The sequence below is a fragment of the Carex rostrata genome, chromosome 21 (genome assembly GCF_964058835.1).
Source record: "Carex rostrata chromosome 21, lpCarRost1.2, whole genome shotgun sequence".
NCBI lineage: Eukaryota > Viridiplantae > Streptophyta > Magnoliopsida > Poales > Cyperaceae > Carex > Carex rostrata.
Genome location: NC_135938.1, coordinates 315,180 through 332,665, shown reverse-complemented (window position 1 = coordinate 332,665; position 17,486 = coordinate 315,180). Strand labels below are relative to the sequence as shown.

General features: G+C 35.2%; 3 protein-coding genes across 3 annotated transcripts; 2 read left to right on the top strand and 1 right to left on the bottom strand.

Moving 5' to 3' along the window:
• The first annotated feature begins 915 nt into the window (after positions 1–915).
• Positions 916–6,609, top strand: LOC144573535 (receptor-like cytosolic serine/threonine-protein kinase RBK2). Its single transcript, XM_078323321.1, has 9 exons — positions 916–1,053; positions 1,160–1,224; positions 2,291–2,749; positions 3,831–4,082; positions 4,606–4,760; positions 5,037–5,116; positions 5,373–5,511; positions 5,730–5,879; positions 6,153–6,609. Exons 1-9 carry the CDS (start codon positions 1,010–1,012, stop codon positions 6,315–6,317), a joined length of 1,509 nt encoding a protein of 502 aa, XP_078179447.1. The 5' UTR covers positions 916–1,009; the 3' UTR covers positions 6,318–6,609.
• Positions 6,610–7,626: 1,017 nt separating this feature from the next.
• On the top strand, positions 7,627–14,993 carry LOC144573237 (nicotianamine aminotransferase 1-like). Its single transcript, XM_078322961.1, has 8 exons — positions 7,627–7,829; positions 7,935–8,221; positions 12,271–12,625; positions 13,157–13,369; positions 13,843–13,902; positions 13,992–14,147; positions 14,385–14,478; positions 14,673–14,993. The coding sequence occupies exons 1-8, from the start codon at positions 7,812–7,814 to the stop codon at positions 14,801–14,803; spliced, it is 1,314 nt and encodes a 437-aa protein (XP_078179087.1). The 5' UTR covers positions 7,627–7,811; the 3' UTR covers positions 14,804–14,993.
• Positions 14,994–15,881: 888 nt separating this feature from the next.
• Positions 15,882–17,263, bottom strand: LOC144573293 (uncharacterized). The gene has a single exon (XM_078323036.1). The coding sequence runs from the start codon at positions 17,210–17,212 to the stop codon at positions 16,133–16,135; it is 1,080 nt and encodes a 359-aa protein (XP_078179162.1). The 5' UTR covers positions 17,213–17,263; the 3' UTR covers positions 15,882–16,132.
• Between the last annotated feature and the right edge of the window lie 223 nt (positions 17,264–17,486).

The following is a 17,486-nucleotide window of genomic DNA, read 5'->3' as shown; positions in this document are numbered from 1 at the left end:
AATATTAAAATTCGAGCTAAAAGTGACTTGTGGCTTGCTCATTTTTGAACTGAATCAAAATCGAATTAACGAACCACAAGCGAGTTTGAGCGAGCTTTTTTATTACCCTTAGATTTATATTTTGTAGGTGATCACTCAACTTTGTCTTTTAGTTTGTTATAAATTGATTACTCAAGTTTGATTTGTTCATCTAATTATTAAAGTTTTTATTTGTTCAATTAAGTGATGATGTTACTAATTTCGTCTAAAATACTAAAATGATATATGGTCACTCATCTCCATATAACTTTATATTATGTTAGTATTTTAGATGAAAATAATAATAGAATGATTTGATTGAGATAAATAAATAAAAAATTCAATAACTATACAGAAACAAATTAAAGTAGCTAGTTAAGGGTTAGATTGGCTAAAAAAAAAGTGACATACCACGAATTTACCTAAAATTTTGAAAAGACTGAATGTACTTCCACAATTAATTAGCATGTAAAGTGTCCGTACACTTTACTTGAATAGAGGGATGCATGCTTCGTATGAGCGTGATGCTTCTTGCGCGGGAGATGGATAAGAAATCCTAAGCTAATTAAGCAAACCCGTTTCAATCAAAAACAAAAAACAAAAAACAAAAGGTGCTATCCCATTGTCAAATGTGCGCCATTTTCGATTTTGTTCTTCCGTTTAAGAAAACACTGGATCTCTCAATTTAAGATCGGTAAGCACTTAGTTTGTGGCGGCTGGTGGGGTCCGCATATAAACGGATGCGTCCAGTATTGATGAATGGAGATAAAAAAACAGTTTGATCTGTCAAGAGACGGAGCGGCAACATCGCGCGAACGACGCACTACCTCTCACACTCTCTCTCTCTCTCTCTCTCTCCTTTGCTTGTTTTTTGTTTTTTATTTTTGAAAGAATCCTCTTTAATGTTTCACTAAAACCATTTCTCTATCGACCCCCGAAACGAACTTTAATAGAATCGCCTCTTAGCTTTTTCTCTTCTGTTGTCGCCGCAATGGAAGATAAGCTGAGAGAGGCGACTATCTTCACCCGTCATAGGTACGTTACATACGCCTCCATGCATTTCTTTTTTATTTCCTTCTTCCCCTCACTTCCCAATTAGGAGACATTTCTGATTTTGAGTCTTCATACGATTGTGTATCAGGAGACATTTCTCAGATTTTTCAAGGATATCATCTGCTCTGTTCTCCACTTCTACCTCATTTGAAGGTCTCTCTCTCTCTCTCTCTCTCTCTCTCTGGTTACAGTTCTTACAAATATGGTTCCTCAATTATGAAATTTCTTGCACAACTCATGGGGCTGTACTGCGGGGCCCACATTGCAGGTATGCCAGCATTGCATTTGGGTTGAACTGATGCATCTGAACTGGAATCCTCCAGTTAACATGCTGTGTTAATTTCCCTTTCAGTGATTCCAATTGATAAGCATGCAAGCACTTTAAATTCACCAGATGCTAATATAAGAGGGAACCACTGCACATGTTCGATGAAATGTGTTGCTCTGCATTTTTGCAGTAAATGACACATAGAATATATGTGTGATTGCTTAAGGATAACAAGAGTTGAGAATTTGTTTTGGATGTGCCAATCAGATGAAATTCTCTACATTAGCATGAACCTGTTTTGGTTATAATCGGGAAACTTGGATTAGTGTGGTTTAAATGAGACTATGACACTTGGAAGTAGTACGGTACTGTGTTATGGTGACCATTATGATAAATTTTTTTCTCCTCGGTAATAGCTGATCATCAAAATTACAGATTCAAATAATTTAACGGTCAGAAGTATTACCTGTATTAGATCAGTATTTAACATACCAGATACGGTCTTATACCAGCTAGTTGGTACAGGTTATGTGTATTAATACTTGGTGTGGTACATTTTTTATTTCTTGGGACTACAGCCTACGCAGATCATAGAGCTCCTTGATTGGTTCATCTGAAATGGCATCGGGTCTACACTGTGTTGACTGGGCACCAGTCAAACTACATGTGTCATATATCAACAACAAAGTAGGCACTTTTCGCGAGAGAAAAAACGCATTTATGACGGGACTCCGTCACAAAAAGTACCGTCGCAAATAGAAAAAGCACGTTTATGACGGTACTCCGTCACGAAAAGTCACTTTTTATCCTCGCAAAAAGTGTCTGTCTTTTGTACTAAATTGCAAACACTTCTTGGCTTGAAGTCAGCATATATTGGCTAGCGTGAAATTCCTGACTTAATTTGTATAAATATATAATCTAGGAAAATTTAATAATACACTTGCAATGCAGATCTAACAACAACAAAACCAGGAAGATCTAATCATGCAAGTAAGCCCCACAAACCACCACTGCATCCTTTACCATCTTCCCTGGTACAGACAGTCTTGTCTCCAGATGATATTCCTCGCAGCACAGATTATGAGAGTGTCTCTACTAGCTCAACCTCTTCATGCTCTGAGACCCATACCCAGTGCCATCTTGGCAACAGCGTGCCACATGGCTCATTGTGGAAGGGACTGGTGCATATGTGGCGGCACAAAAATCCGAGTGTGAAGCGGTTTTCTAGTTTCCCTCCTTTTGGGGTTGGGAAGTTGTCCGGGAGAAAGAAACTAGTGAAAGAAGGGGGTATGGGGTTGAGGTTGCAATATTCTGACTCGCAACAAGTGCAGTTACAGGGGAAGCTGTCTCTCAATTGGGAGAATTTTTCGCTAGATGACTTGAAGAAGGCTACAAGTGACTTTAGTGAAGGTATATTTTTTATTATTTTATTATTTTCATTCCTTATGTGACACTGATAAGTACTGCCTGAGTGCAATATGGTAGATTACATACAATATATAGCACAAATTGTTGCACAAGTCAAAATGAAGCAGATGACAAACACACGTATTCTGGAAATTTGGTATGGTCCCGTTATGGGCATTAATATACCACTTTGATAAGTAACCTCCACGGACCCCATTCCGTAACTGTGCTTTGAAAAAAACAATAAACAAAGTAACCAGTGGTACAAAATTTAATTATCAGGCACTAGTTTTAAAAGGTCTGTTTAAATAAAGGTATTGAGGTTGGTACCAATTGACCAATGACCATACAATGTTTGACAATTGCTATTGTATGTTTCTTACCATGAATAGATGGAAAGAAAGTCATGGTAGCATGTCATTTTCCATTAACTACTGACTAGAGTTGCACACGCAGAGAGAGAGAGAGAGAGAGAGAGAACTATGTAGGTGGTTAACGCATACTCTTTCATATGGGATTTTATACACAAGTTAGAATCTTCTTATATGTTTTTTTACATGTACATTGGCCTTTGTCCTTTTGATCTATAGAATACCGGACTTTCACCCCCTACCATTGTCTAAACACTTAGTTCAGTTTTGGTTTGGTCGTGGCATTTAAAAAGAGCTCCAGCCCAACCCAACCTCTGATAAGTTTGCAAATTGTTCATCAAACCACTTGTACACATAAAATAGAAATAACTAAGTAAAACAAATACAGTATGTTCGAAAGGAATATCTTAGTTTGGTTGGCATTGCCTAATGTTGATTGGTTTGGGAATCAATTAGTTGTTATTTCTGATATAATCTAATGTTCTAATCAGAGTTAATTAACCAAAAAAATAGTGTCAATAGGCTTGTTCAAACTCCAAAGTATTAGTGGGTCCAGCCTGACCTGACCTGTCAGCCAGTCAAACACCTGACCCAAATTTTAGTACTGGTCCAACAGGGCGGTCTTAACAGGGTCGGGTCAGGCCAACTATTGCCAGCTCAAAGAAGCAATCAATAATTAGCTAATTATTTTTAAACTATTTTTGGATAAATAGATAATGTAATAGGGAAGGGTGGTTTTGCAAAGGTTTACAAGGGCAGGCTGGATAATGGTACGCTAGTGGCAGTGAAGAGACTAAACAAAGGTACAGAAACCGAAAGAGTAAATAATTTCTTAGCCGAGGTCGGAATAGTGTCACACATGAACCACCCAAATATTGCAAAATTGGTGGGAGTATGTGTTGAAGGAGGCGAGTATCTTGTCCTTGAACTATCTGCTCTTGGAAGCTTATCAAATATCCTTCATGGTAATTCTGTAAGCTGTTTTATTTATTGCTTTCAAGTGTTGACAAGGTTGTCTGTATTAATTTTTACCATTGTAAAGTTACAATCAGGATTCCCCCACAACAACACATACACACACAAACATGTGAAGCATATAATAGGTTCGATTCATGGATTTAAAACCAATTAGGATCAAATTAGAGGTAGTGATGTGTTAATGATCAGTTTAGCATTTTGTAATTTAAAAATTAGACAGGTTGAATCTGCAATGCTGCATTCTGTAATTTGGATTTATTTTTTCTTTTTTTGTACATATTACTTTTATATGTATATTTCTTTCTAATAAAATATATTCACTGAGGAAGTCCAAGAATTAACCTTAAGAAAAATATACATAAATAATTACATTGAACCAAAGAGAAGCTATGTCAATGACTGTCAGACTCAACTTGTCTGATACTTAATCTATTATCCATATTAAAATATAGGCCCTGTCAAAACTCCCCTATGTGTATACTAATTTGTTTGCAATTTACAAAACCAAAGGTTCAAAGGATAAATTGAACTGGGAATCAAGGTTCAAAGTTGCTTTGGGTACTGCAAAGGGTCTAGAGTACCTTCATGAGAGGTGCCCAAGACGGATAATACACAGAGATATAAAGGCAGCTAATATTCTTCTTACAGAGAATGGTGAACCACAGGTACATTTTCTTCCATAGCAGTACAGTTTGTTTGTACCAGTACAGGACCTGACTGGTACCCACACTATAAGTCTAACTTCCAGAGCGGTAGAGTAATAATTATCTGAAAGAGTGAAAAAAAATGATTGGGACCAGCTGACATGTACCTGTATTTGAGTGACCTGATTGATTAATTGTTTAGTGATTTGAGAACTGAGAAGTTAAACTTTTTCTCTCTATTATTTATTTTCCAGTTCCTTTGTTCAACTTCATGTTTTTACTTTAATTTTGGTTTAGATATGCGATTTTGGGCTTGCCAAGTGGCTACCTGACAAATTGACACATCACCAAGTACCAATCTTCGAGGGCACTTTTGGGTACATTTGCCAATTCTACTATCCTTATCCTTTATTTCTTGCACCTTTCTAGATAAAGATAATATTAAGGGACGCATTATGTACATTTAAAAAGAAAACAAACACATGTGATGTTTAATATGTTTTGAGATGCAGATATAATATTCTTTAGTTTTTTAGTGTAATCAAACAGTATATTTTTTTAGTTTTATAGGAGTCTTTTCTCGAACTTTAAATTGCCCTTATCACATGCTTAAAATTAGTATTAACAACACAGGTACATAGCACCCGAGTATGGCATGCATGGGATAGTTAATGAGAAAAGCGACATATATGCATTTGGAGTTATACTCTTAGAACTTCTTTCTGGTCGTCGAGCTGTTGATTTCTCTTCCAAGCAGAGTATTGTTTTGTGGGTAAGTTGTATGTGCTTCTTTCCACTATTTGTAAAAGAGCTCTTCCTTATTTTTCATTATTCCAGAAAGGCCATTTCTTATTGCTAGTTGTTAGGAAAATGTGCAGCATAACTTAACAAATACACTTAAATAAAGGGAAAGAAAAAATTGTAGGCCTAACTGTAGCAACAAATCATTAAATTAAAACACATAATTAAGCTGATGTTGTTTTCTTTAAGGCAAAGCCATTGTTAGACGATGACCAAATAACTGATATCATCGATCCATCTCTTGGTGGTGTATACAACATGGATCAAGTGAGACATGTCACTTGTGCAGCTCAGTTGTGCATCCAACATTCACCCACCTTACGACCCTCCATGAGCCAGGTATTACACTTATCCAAACCCTAAACAGAGGTTGCCACACCAGAATTTATATTATGGTTATTTAATCATTTTGTTTCTTGATGAGGTTTTACAAAGTGATTCACACCTTCATTGGTCCAAATGCTATGCTAAGAAAATAAATTAATAAACTAAGGCCAAGTTATTAAAATAAGCAGTGACAAATGCCCTCAAGAAAATGTACACTATATTTAACTAAAAGAATAAATGCGATGAATTAGAGAATAAGGTCTACTTCTCTTGTACTTGCGATAGGTTCTGAAGATATTAACTGGTGAGGAAACAGGGCCCACAAAGATGAAACAGATGCCACTGTTTCGGAGAACATTCTCGGAAGAGATATTTGATGCTGAAGAGTACAATGGAACAAGATATCTGAACGACATTAAGAGGCACGAGCAAATAGCTTTCGACTTTTGAGTTTATAGAAGAAACATTTCTATGTTAAACATCAGTACGTGCGGTATAACTATATTCCATGTTTGAAAATTTTGGTATTTCTTATGGGAGCATTTCAACAAATATGAAGTTGTGCATAACAAAGAGGAAAGAGTCAGAGGTGAATAATTAATGTGTTAAGGGAAAGTCAGATGAAAATTTGATAGAGCCAAGGTTGTTTTCAGCTGGGCCTTTGTTAGCTATTTGTTGATAGACTTGAGAAGTCCTGTATATATGTACATATAACCAATTTTTCTTGCTGAATCATTTGTGAATACTTTTGTTGTTTTTGGTATATGCTTATTGGCCGGTATTGTTATCCTGGTGAGATGTATTCTGATCAAACAAAAGAGTTGAGATCCAAACTCAATTTTTGAGTTACTTTACTTGGGATTCCCTTCCTTCCTGACAGGGGTGTGCCAATTTGGATCCAAACTCAATTCAAACTCATGAATTTTCGTCATTAATAAGTATTAGTTAATTACGTTGTTTGATATTATATATCGAAATCATTATAGCGTAATTTTCGTCATCTTGGATAGATAGATAAAACCATTTTTCTTTCCCATAGAAATGCAAGTTGCCACGTGACTTAATTATAGATAAGTACATATTGACATTAATTATCCACGTGAGTCGGTGACTGAGACTGACATGACTATGTCAAGATTAGGATTAGTATGCGTTAACATCAGCATCCACTTAACTTAGTCAAACAAGGATAAATTAATTGTTAACTACTAACTTCCAGTTTTCCACATTATATATATTCCTCGAGAGTTTTGAGTTGTGACGCAAAATAAATTGTATTGAACTTGAACTTGAACTTCAAATACAAATACAAATACAAGTTGTGGCCTAAATCCAGGCCCAACTCCCAAGCCCAATAATAAACGCTCAAAATCACAATTCATTCAATCCGATACATCTTCAAAATTCGGAGGGCCCTGTAACTTAACTATAAGATTTGTGCTCCAAATTAACCATTAAAATGTACAGTACTGATTTAAATCTGGGTGAGAGCAGAGGTGAATTGGGAGCCACCAATTTTGTGAGTTACACTTGCACTTAACATTACACAAAGGACAAGGAGTCGAGGAGAAGAAAAGAGCCATAGACCCACGTACACGTACACGTACAGCATGCTGCCACGTCATACACACAAACCCAGATCTTTTACACAAAGTCTTGTACGCTGTCCATGTGGCAGGCCGTGGGCCTTGGCAAGACTTGGCAAGACAAAAAAAAAGTACTCATTACCAAATGTTGTACATGCACCGCGCCTCAACAAAAGACAAAAATATATATTTCTTTACCTTTTTTCTTGGTTTGAAATCCAACCGAGACAAACTCTTTTCTTTTTAAGGCGGAGGGAGGGAGGGGAGATACTTGCAACGAAGAACATACAAAATTATACTGTCCTCATTTTAGCTCCTTCCCTCTCTCTCTCTCTCTCTCTCTCTCTCTCTCTCTTCCATGGCACCCACAACCCAGGTATCTCATCTCTCTCTCTCTCTCTCTCTCTCTCTCTCTCTCTCTCTCTCTCATACAAACACACAAACACACAAATATCCAACCTCACAATTCTCCATACTTTAGGTACAGGAAAGAAAATTCGATTCCAACTATATTGTGACCGTGAGCAAGCCATTGAAGTGCAACCCAGTTCTATCGGAGAACAAAATCTCCATAAGAGGCTTGGTCGCTCAACTCTTGAAGAAATCGAACCCCGGCAAGCAGCTTATCTCTCTGGGTGTAGGGGATGCCGCTGCATACCCGTGCTTTCGCAAAGGCCATGAGTTCGCCAGTGAGGCAATTGCAGCTGTAGCCGCCTCCGCTCAATTTGACACTTACCCGCCATCCCATGGATGTCCCGCTGCTCGCCGGTACGTTGTATATTGCATTTGTTTTTTAACTTCTAACATGGCATTTCATTTCATTATGTTTCCAAATTTATTGCCAATGTTTTATTGTGTTGGTCTGGTCAAATAAGAGTGTGAGTGTGAATGTGAGATGATCTTATATATATATAGCGGTACAGTCTAATTACACTTAGTAATTAAACAAAAGTAATTTCTAATTTGTGTTTATTTTTGGAAATTAACAAAGTAAAAGTACTACATTTTAATCGAAATTATAAAAATACTGAATTAGTACATTACATGATTACAATTAATTAGTTCAAAAGAATATATATCCTAACTGCCTAAAGTACAAAACTCCGTACCAGTTCCATAAAGCCGGTATCAGCTCCACTCAGCAATATAAACGATCGATCTTAACTTGAAGGAAGCAAAATTCAAAAATTACATGGCTATTGATATGTTTAAACAGTTTTACTTTTTGTTAGAAGAGAAAGTGGCATATGCCGCAGATGCCACAGATGCCATTCAATAGAAAGAATCAATTATATTACGATGCTTGAAATCAAAGAAAATGAACAACTAATTAACAAGTACCTAACTGAGCTAGTACTGGTACAAGCTTCCATCTGATAAGAAAACAAAAAACAAAACAAAAATGTACTCCAAAAAACTGATCCATCAAAGGAAATTAAAAAGCAACTGGTAAAGGCAAAATTACAACAAACACCCCAATAACTTTCAAAATATCTGAGGTTTGCTTTTGTCGTACATTTGTCCTATGTACTTTTGCAAATTGCATTTAAACCTCCTTTTTGTGTTCATCTTCATCACCATGAGCAACTCTGTTCACCTAAATATGTGAGGTTCATAGGAACTATTGTACCAGTGTATTCCTGTTTTAATTATCAAGTTGACGGGCCAAATCCAAACTAAAATTAGGTTTTATTAACATGTCTTTAGATGAAAATCAGTAAGGTTAAACTGAAGTACTTTAGATAATTTTAGCAAATTAATTATCAGGGTTTTGGCTTATTAGTTAGTAATCAGATATTTTCCATTACGTACACTGTATATATATGTATATATAATATGTTTATATATGTTTATAGTGGTCCATCGAGTTGATCAGATTGTGAGCCTAATAATAGAACATGCATGGCTAGCTGTACAGTCATGAAATAGCTTGCTTTAATCCCAACAGAAATTAATATTCTGTTACGTACCTTAATTAATTAATTAGGTGATACAAAAATTCATATATATTCTAATGGCCATATATATGTTTTGAAACGCCTTGTTATTCCTTAATTTATTTTATTGTCTATTAATTTAATTTAACAAGAGATTAATTGTGCATTTGTGCTTGCTTGCTTGCTTCTAGCTAGCTAGGTCTCTCTCTGTCTCTCTAATCCTGCCAAATTTGCAACGCGCTTCTGAGTCTGCATTAATTCAAATCGGACTTGTCATGTGTTTGATATCGATATATGTTGCTTGTGTTTGATGCACGTACGTACACCTCATCAGTCATCTCTTATATATATTTTCTTAATTAATTAATCAATTCAAGGGACTACCCTTGCATGCTGCAATGACCTGTTTACGTCTATCCATCTATCGGATATATATATATAGGAATATCCAAATAATATAATAATATTTCTTGAGGAATATATATATATCCAAATAATAATAATAATATGATACTTAATTACTCCAACCCTCCCTCCTGCCACTTTCTAAGTATATATTTATTTGTGTCGTCCAGTACTTATTAAATGTATTTAATTAGTTATATTTGTGTCGCAACCCCGGCCGTTATTATTTCAAATGCCTTGAGGTCATGACATGTAAATTTTTCTTTAGTCTTATTTTAAATTCACTTCAAAAAGCATATTTAAAAACACTACGCAATTGATTAATTGACGTCAAATAATAAATTATTATAATAAAAGTAAATGCATTACTTTGAGAAACAAAAAATATATATATAGGCCTCAAGAATTTTGGTGAAAAAAGCTACAATTGTTTTTAATAAAATAATTGCATTATTTACATTAAGACAAAAAAAAAAAAAAAAGGTTGAAGAATTTTGGTGCAAGTTAACCTCTCTAATTTGTAGTTTGAGAGCGATGGCTAACAGCCTAACAGTAGAAAAAGAAAGTAATAGTACGTTTATAAAACAGTTTTCTTCACGCTATTTGTTTGGCATGACGCATTGACGCCTAACAGCTGTACATGGTTTCTGTCACTTCTTGGATTCATCTGTCATTTTGTCGACAGGTTTCTGTACAAATGGCCATGCATCATTGCATCGGCAATTCGGCATAGCAACAATTTAAAGTTTTCAACTAAAACTAAAAATCAAATCAGCCCACAAGAACACCCATGAAATGAAGTAGGGGTTCTAAATTAGATGAATAATCTTTTTTGGTCACTTATTATCCAAATATAATAATTAATTATAATTTAGAATAACATTTCAGAGTTAATTTTCTCTGATTGACAAGTTAGGGGATCATTGTCAACAACTATCATATCATGATATAATTAATGATGGTGCATGATTAAATGTTTAACGAATATTGATAACAGTTAAGATGAATTAATACATGCAAATTAAGGTTGAACATTTTATTTATTTATTTGATAATTTTATTAGTAAGATTTTCTAAATCAGTCCAAATAAGGTCGCAACTAGCAAACACAAAAATCCAAGTCGGTAGTTTATTGTTAAACTTAAACATATAGATAGCTTACAAGTCATTAAATGCAATTTAACTATAATTTAATAATACAAATAAATCAATGATATGAACATAATATATTCACTATATAGATCAGGTCAATTTTTTTAGATTTAAAATTATTGTTTATAATGATTGTCAAATTTATTTTTTAGTAATATTTTTAAAAATATATATAATTATTATGAATATGTTTCTAGAATGTCCTATTGAATGTGACACATTGTTTCTTTCACTTAAAATCTTTTTTATCTGGTAGTAGAGAAAGAGAAAGAAAGAAAAGATGATGTGCTACTACAGTTCCATTGGATATTATATAAAATATATATAGATGTTGACTTGGGTGAGCCATGGCTCACCAACCGTTTGTATTTCACGCCGTATTTAATTCATTTTGAAAGTCCAAACGACCGATCCGAACCTTTAGATGTAATTTTCATATTGAAATGTGTTTGGAGACCAAATTTTATATTTTTTTTAATTTTTTTACTATTTATTAAGCATTTTTGAAAATTATTATTTTGTTGTGAACAATAAAATTATCTGGACCATCGGATCAGCAATTTTCAAAAATGCTTAATAAATAGTAAAACAATTCCAAAAAATGTAAAATTTGGACTCCAAGCACATTTCAATATGAAAAACAAGATGAACGGTTCGGATCGGTTGTTTGAATTTTCAAAATGGCTAAAATGAGTCATGGCTCACCAACACGCTATGAGTCATAGCTCATTTTAGCCCAACTCAATATATATATATATATATATTAAAAATGTGTATGGTCCCCATTTGTTTGGTTTTATTGGAGGAATATATTTTTGTGATCAGGATTGAAGGTTCACAAGTTTTATTTTATCACAGAGGAAGATTAATTATAATATGCCATAACACTATATAAATTAGTTTTATATTTATAGGATTTATATTTAAAATAATACGTTGATTTGTTTAGATTTTACACTTAATCTGATTTATCTTATTACAATTCATATTTATAGAGTTCACACTCAACTTATGACTGATGTGTTGCGTGAAGTCAATCCAGCTCTATCAATTAGGTTTAACCGGCTATGTAGTAGCTAGTTTGTTTTGTTATTAGTTCCAAACGGGTGGCTAGATGTGCATTATTTACTGAATAAAAAGATAAATTTTAAAATAAGGTACTTAATTATTAAATATAAAAGTAATCGTATTATATATTAATCTCAGATATAAATGAGAAAGAATCGGAGGGAGGGTTTGTATTTGCTATAATCATAACAATAACTACCTTAATATGTTTGAAGTAAAAATTAACTTAAAACAGCTTCACTTTTGTTCATACAGGGCAGTAGCTGACTATCTCTCAATTGGAGTAACCATCCCCGGTATCACCGTTCGTGAGACTGACGTATTCATGATGTCAGGCGGGACCCAGGCAATACAGGTTTTCATTGCTGTGCTGGCTCGACAGCACAGCAAATCCAATCTACTTCTGCCACGGCCCGGTTTCGCACCGTATGAGGCAGCATGTGAATTGTTTGGTGTGGAGCCACGGTACTATGACTTAGTTCCTCAACGCGGCTGGGAGGTTGATTTGGCCCAGGTTCGGCATTTGACTGACTCTGAGACGGTTGGTTTGGTGATCATCACGCCTAACAATCCATGCGGTGCTGTCTACTCAGTAGCACATCAACTCCAGGTCTGCATTTGACAGCTACTACTTACTTCTTTAAAAGAGTGAGGCTCTATTTAGTGTACACCTATCTAGTGTGCTTTGGTTTTGTGTCAAGATGCGTGCTGGATGGAAATCAAAGCACATTTAAGGATTGTTGTATCAAAGCACACTAGATAGGTGGGCATTGTAAAGCGCCATAGAATCACTCTCTTTAGAAATACTGATTATACCAGAGATATTGTTTAAATGAAGAACTAATAATAATGTATGGTCATCTGCAACAGAAACCAAGTAATCACAATTAAAAATTTGGTAGAGTTCATCTCATTTATATTATTAATGTACAATATATATCAGAGTAAATTAACATCCACAAAGAGGACAGGTTTTATGTAGAGTTCATCTTCTTTTTAATTTGTTAATTCAAAGGTCCAAAAACTGAAATTTTGAACGTATATATCTTTCATCCATTTTCTTTTCTTATTTCTTTGCAGTAAACTCATTTTCATTAATGTATATTCTGAAATTTTGAATAGTAGAATGTTATTACTGCAGATTGCTGAAGCAGCAAGAGATCTGGGGCTACCACTAATAACAGATGAGGTGTACGGACATATGGTGTTTGGCAGCAACAAATTTGTACCTATGATTTCCTACGCCCATGTGGCACCTATCATTACCATTGGTGCATTGTCTAAGCGTTGGATGGTGCCAGGCTGGCATCTCGGTTGGCTTGCCTTTACTGACCCCAATGGAGCTCTTAAAAAGGTATCTCATGTTATATATCACAAATTTTGGGTGTTCGGCAACCCCTCCTTAGCACTCCTTAAGCCTCATTTAGACTACTTACAAGCTTAATCCATCCTAACAACGTCTCCTTAGTGAGAATTAACTTTTGCTCCTTTTGTCCGAATTCCCAAACTTAATTAAGCCCCTTTTGCTCCAATTTTTAAGGCACCACTTTACTTGGATTAAGCCTCCTTTGCCTCCTCAGTCTTCAAAGAAGCTACTTTTCTTAATCCGGTTCTACTGAACATCGGCTCCTTAGGCATACTTAAAATTTAATCCCATGTTGGTTACCGAACATCTGCAAATGACCCAAAAGAGGTACTGGTTCTAGAATCCTAGATACATAGAAGAAATTTACTTAATTTTACTCTTCTTGAACATATTGGTAAAATCTACTTGACCCGTTTAAAAAAAAAATGATCCTCTAATTTCTTGTATTTTTACTGTTAAAGATCAGAGCAGCAACAGAAGCCTTGATGAATGTCACAGCAGGCCCAGCATCAATTGTGCAGGTTAGATTCTTAGAACACAAAATTTTCACCTTATAATTGTATTTGTTATTTCCTCTGATAATGAATGGGCCATTGTTATTTCACTATAGGCTGCAGTACCTAGGATATTGTCTGACCCGCATGAAGAATTTCACAGAAATGTGATCCGGCTACTGGAATCTTCGGCTGATATGGTTTACCAAAGAATTAGTAAAATTGAAACCTTCTATTGCCCTTCGAGACCTCAAGGTTCCATGTTTATGATGGTACGATTTTTTTGTCTGATAGTATTTAATATTGTTATAATACAAATACATACAGCAATGTATTTGAAAGAATATAACTAAAACCTTGTTTGGTTAATCGTTGAAGTTGTTTACCACTCTAAGATGACAGTGTATTGTATGGAAATAGGATAAACCGTGTCAGACCATATATGCTACTATCACCATTGCTAGTATCAGTATGGCATAATATTATCCCCTCTTTTACAAAATGGATAGGTGGAATTAAATACAAAGGCTCTATCTGGCATCAGAGATGACATGGAATTTGCAACAGAGTTGATCAAAGAAGAATCCATTTTGGTCATTCCAGGTACTTCAAATTGCTATCTCAAACAAACAGGCTTGAACAAATTTTCTTATTGGGTCAACTTTTATTATTCAATTTTGGTATGTATGTTTTGTTTTTCAGTTTAGTATTCAATTAGGTCTTAGCTGCCTGGGTTAGTTCCAGTGTGTACAGTATCTCTGGTATTTACATTATTCTGATCAATCTTTTAATATCAGGTTCTGTTCTTGGGCTGAAGAATTGGGTGAGGATTTTTTTCGGTGTGCCTGTCGAGTTATTGAAGGAAGCGTGTGATCGGATAGAATCCTTTTGCAAGAGGCATCAACTGAAAGCAAATGGAATGATATAGCAAAACTAGAAATACTTAAATAGTAAAATTGTAAAAGGTTCACTGTTGTCCCAAATTTGTGCTTACATGGGATGGGACCCTCTGATAGAGTAAATTCATTACCTGTGACTGTGACTGTGACTGTGACTGTGACTGTGAATGATGTATTTCTTTGAATAAATAAATAAAGAGGGAAGTGTTTTCTCTATCACATTAGGTCTTGATTAGCCAATCTATGAGCAATTAATTTTAATTGAGTGCATTGTTAACATCGTATTGCAACTTGGGATCCACCTCCAATCCAATCTAGTTCTAAAAGCATATGTCAAAATTCATCTAACTCGTGCATTTCTAATATATTGTGATTACTTATCCATCTATCAGATCGACTATTTTAACTTGGAGGAGAGATGAACTACATACATGTACTTTTCACCTCTATTTTAACTGATTAGGCCCATAATTTAACTTCATTCGAAAGTTCATTTCACTAAAATCATTATCTTAAATCACTAATCCAAATGCACAATACAGATTCTCGTATCGTATGCATTGAAAAGGAATAAGAATTGTCAAGATAATGCCATGTGCTCTTTCTAGTTATCAACAATATCACCTCAGCATAATCCTCAGTAATCAGAATCATGCAAAAGGCAAGAAAAAATAAACAAGAGTAATGGCCTTGTAAATCAGTCTTTTATCATACATTGTAAATCAGTATTTGATAAACTTATAATCAGTAGAAAAAGTCCTTGTAAATCAACTTATCAAGTATTTGATAAACTTATAATCAGTAGAAAAATGCCACATAGTGAAAAAGTCCTTGTAAATCAACTTATCAAGTATTTGATAAACTTATAATCAGTAGAAAAATGCCACATAGTGCAAAAAACACTAGACAAACAAATAAACCGTAGCATCAGCATCCGACTAATTGCATTCCATCCCAAATATTCAGTTGAATGCTATATTATAAGAGGTCACTTGTTGGCATCATGGGCATTATACAGTTGAATGAGTAATGGCCCCATTTTGGGATATCATATCACCATTTATTGTAACCTAGTTGCAAGATTCCAACTCTGTGTATCGTCAATAATTCAAGCAAACAGAGCTCATTGAAATCTAAGTAGCATCCATGGAAACATATGAACATAGTAGCTCCATAAAGGGCCTAGATATATATGACTTGTAAAAAAGCAAAAAGCAAAGACATCCATGACCATACATCAAATATATATGTATCCAAGTTTTGAGCCCAAACTGTAACTAACTTGGGTCATAGCATGATGAAAATTAAGTAGCTAATCAAAATTCAAATTCAAAATTTTTAAACTTGTTAACCTCAAATCACCTAGCCCTAGCTGCATAGATAAATGAAATGGCAGCTAGAATGGTTGTGGCAGCTGGATAAATCCAGCACCAGAAACCAAGTTTCTTGTTTGCCTCTGCAATTGCGAGTTGTAATATGTCGATTTCTTTCTCTATCCCCACAATTTTGTCGTTCTTGCCACTGATTGTAGCCTTGAGGTCCCTGATCTCCCCGTCTTTCTCGGAATTTTTCTGGTTTAGCACCTCTATTTGTGAATTGCGCCTGGTAATTTCTAGACTGTGCTCTTGTTCTAGAGTTTCAATCTTTCCCTCTAATACCTCTTTTTCATTTTTCAATAGACTCACTTGCAGTTCTTTATCTTTAACCTCTTCTTCAACCTTGCTTTCCAATTTCTCAACCAATTTCTTGCATTCACCAAGATTAGTCTCAACTTCATCCTTCTCAATTCTCAAATTAGAAACCAGTACTTCTTTTTCTCTGCCCTCTTTCACTAACGCCTCCTTCTCCTCAGAAATTTCAAAGAACCTCATCCTCATTTCAGATATAACCATCTCCAGTTTACCCACCACTTTTCCCATCTCCACCACCTCCTTCTCTTTCATTTCAAGATGACCCAAAATCACCGCCTTCTCTGTTGCGGCCAATCTTCCTTTGTTTATTTCAGTTTGCATCTCTTCCTTCAAAGACTCCGCCTTTTCTTCTAACAACCTCCCCCTTTCAGCCTCTTTCTTTCTCTCTGCCTCTGTTTCCCTTAATTTCTCATTCATTTCTATGCTGAGGTTAATGATAAAAGCTGAGAGAATGGCATGCATAATCTCACGCTCGACTTCAGAAGCAAAGGAAAATTCGACACCCATTTCTTTAATCTGGGACTGGAGGTGACTTACCAGCTCTCTCTTCTCCTTGGTTTCTTTCAAGAGCATGTTGTTGAGCTGCTTCAGTCTCTCAGTCTTGTCAGGAGATGGGTCCCGCGGGGGGGTCTCTATAGTCTCCTTACGTGCGGCATCTCTTCCAGTGGAGGTGGTAGTGTGGTCATTGACTGGCTCCACCATTGGCGCCGCCGCCTCTTTCTTGAGCGAAGGTTTTTTCTTGGCCATGTTATTGGCTTGCTAAGAGAAGAAATTAGGGTTTGGGTTTGCCTGGGGAGAAGAGAAGAGATGTGGTTTTGCCAAGATTAGATTTTATAGGGATGGGAGACTGGGGGCTGAAATTGGTGTACAATTTATTATGAAACGGAATTACAATATCTTTTATATTTTTATTTTTATTTTTATGTTAAACTGAAGAATGAACATATTAATTAATTTTAGTTGTAAATTTTTATCAGTTAAGTTAAGTTAATTAATTTAATTTAAATGATTCCAACTGAAG

Excerpts from the sequence above, each read along its gene's own strand:
- LOC144573237 (XM_078322961.1), top strand. Across the intron at positions 8,222-12,270 it reads GGATGTCCCGCTGCTCGCCG|GGCAGTAGCTGACTATCTCT; the intron begins GTACGTTGTATA and ends TTGTTCATACAG. Across the intron at positions 13,370-13,842 it reads CCAATGGAGCTCTTAAAAAG|ATCAGAGCAGCAACAGAAGC; the intron begins GTATCTCATGTT and ends TTACTGTTAAAG.
- LOC144573293 (XM_078323036.1), bottom strand. The coding sequence starts at position 17,212 with ATGGCCAAGAAAAAACCTTCGCTCAAGAAAGAGGCGGCGGCGCCAATG.
- LOC144573535 (XM_078323321.1), top strand. The coding sequence starts at position 1,010 with ATGGAAGATAAGCTGAGAGAGGCGACTATCTTCACCCGTCATAG. Across the intron at positions 1,225-2,290 it reads CACTTCTACCTCATTTGAAG|ATCTAACAACAACAAAACCA; the intron begins GTCTCTCTCTCT and ends CTTGCAATGCAG. Across the intron at positions 5,880-6,152 it reads TACGACCCTCCATGAGCCAG|GTTCTGAAGATATTAACTGG; the intron begins GTATTACACTTA and ends TACTTGCGATAG.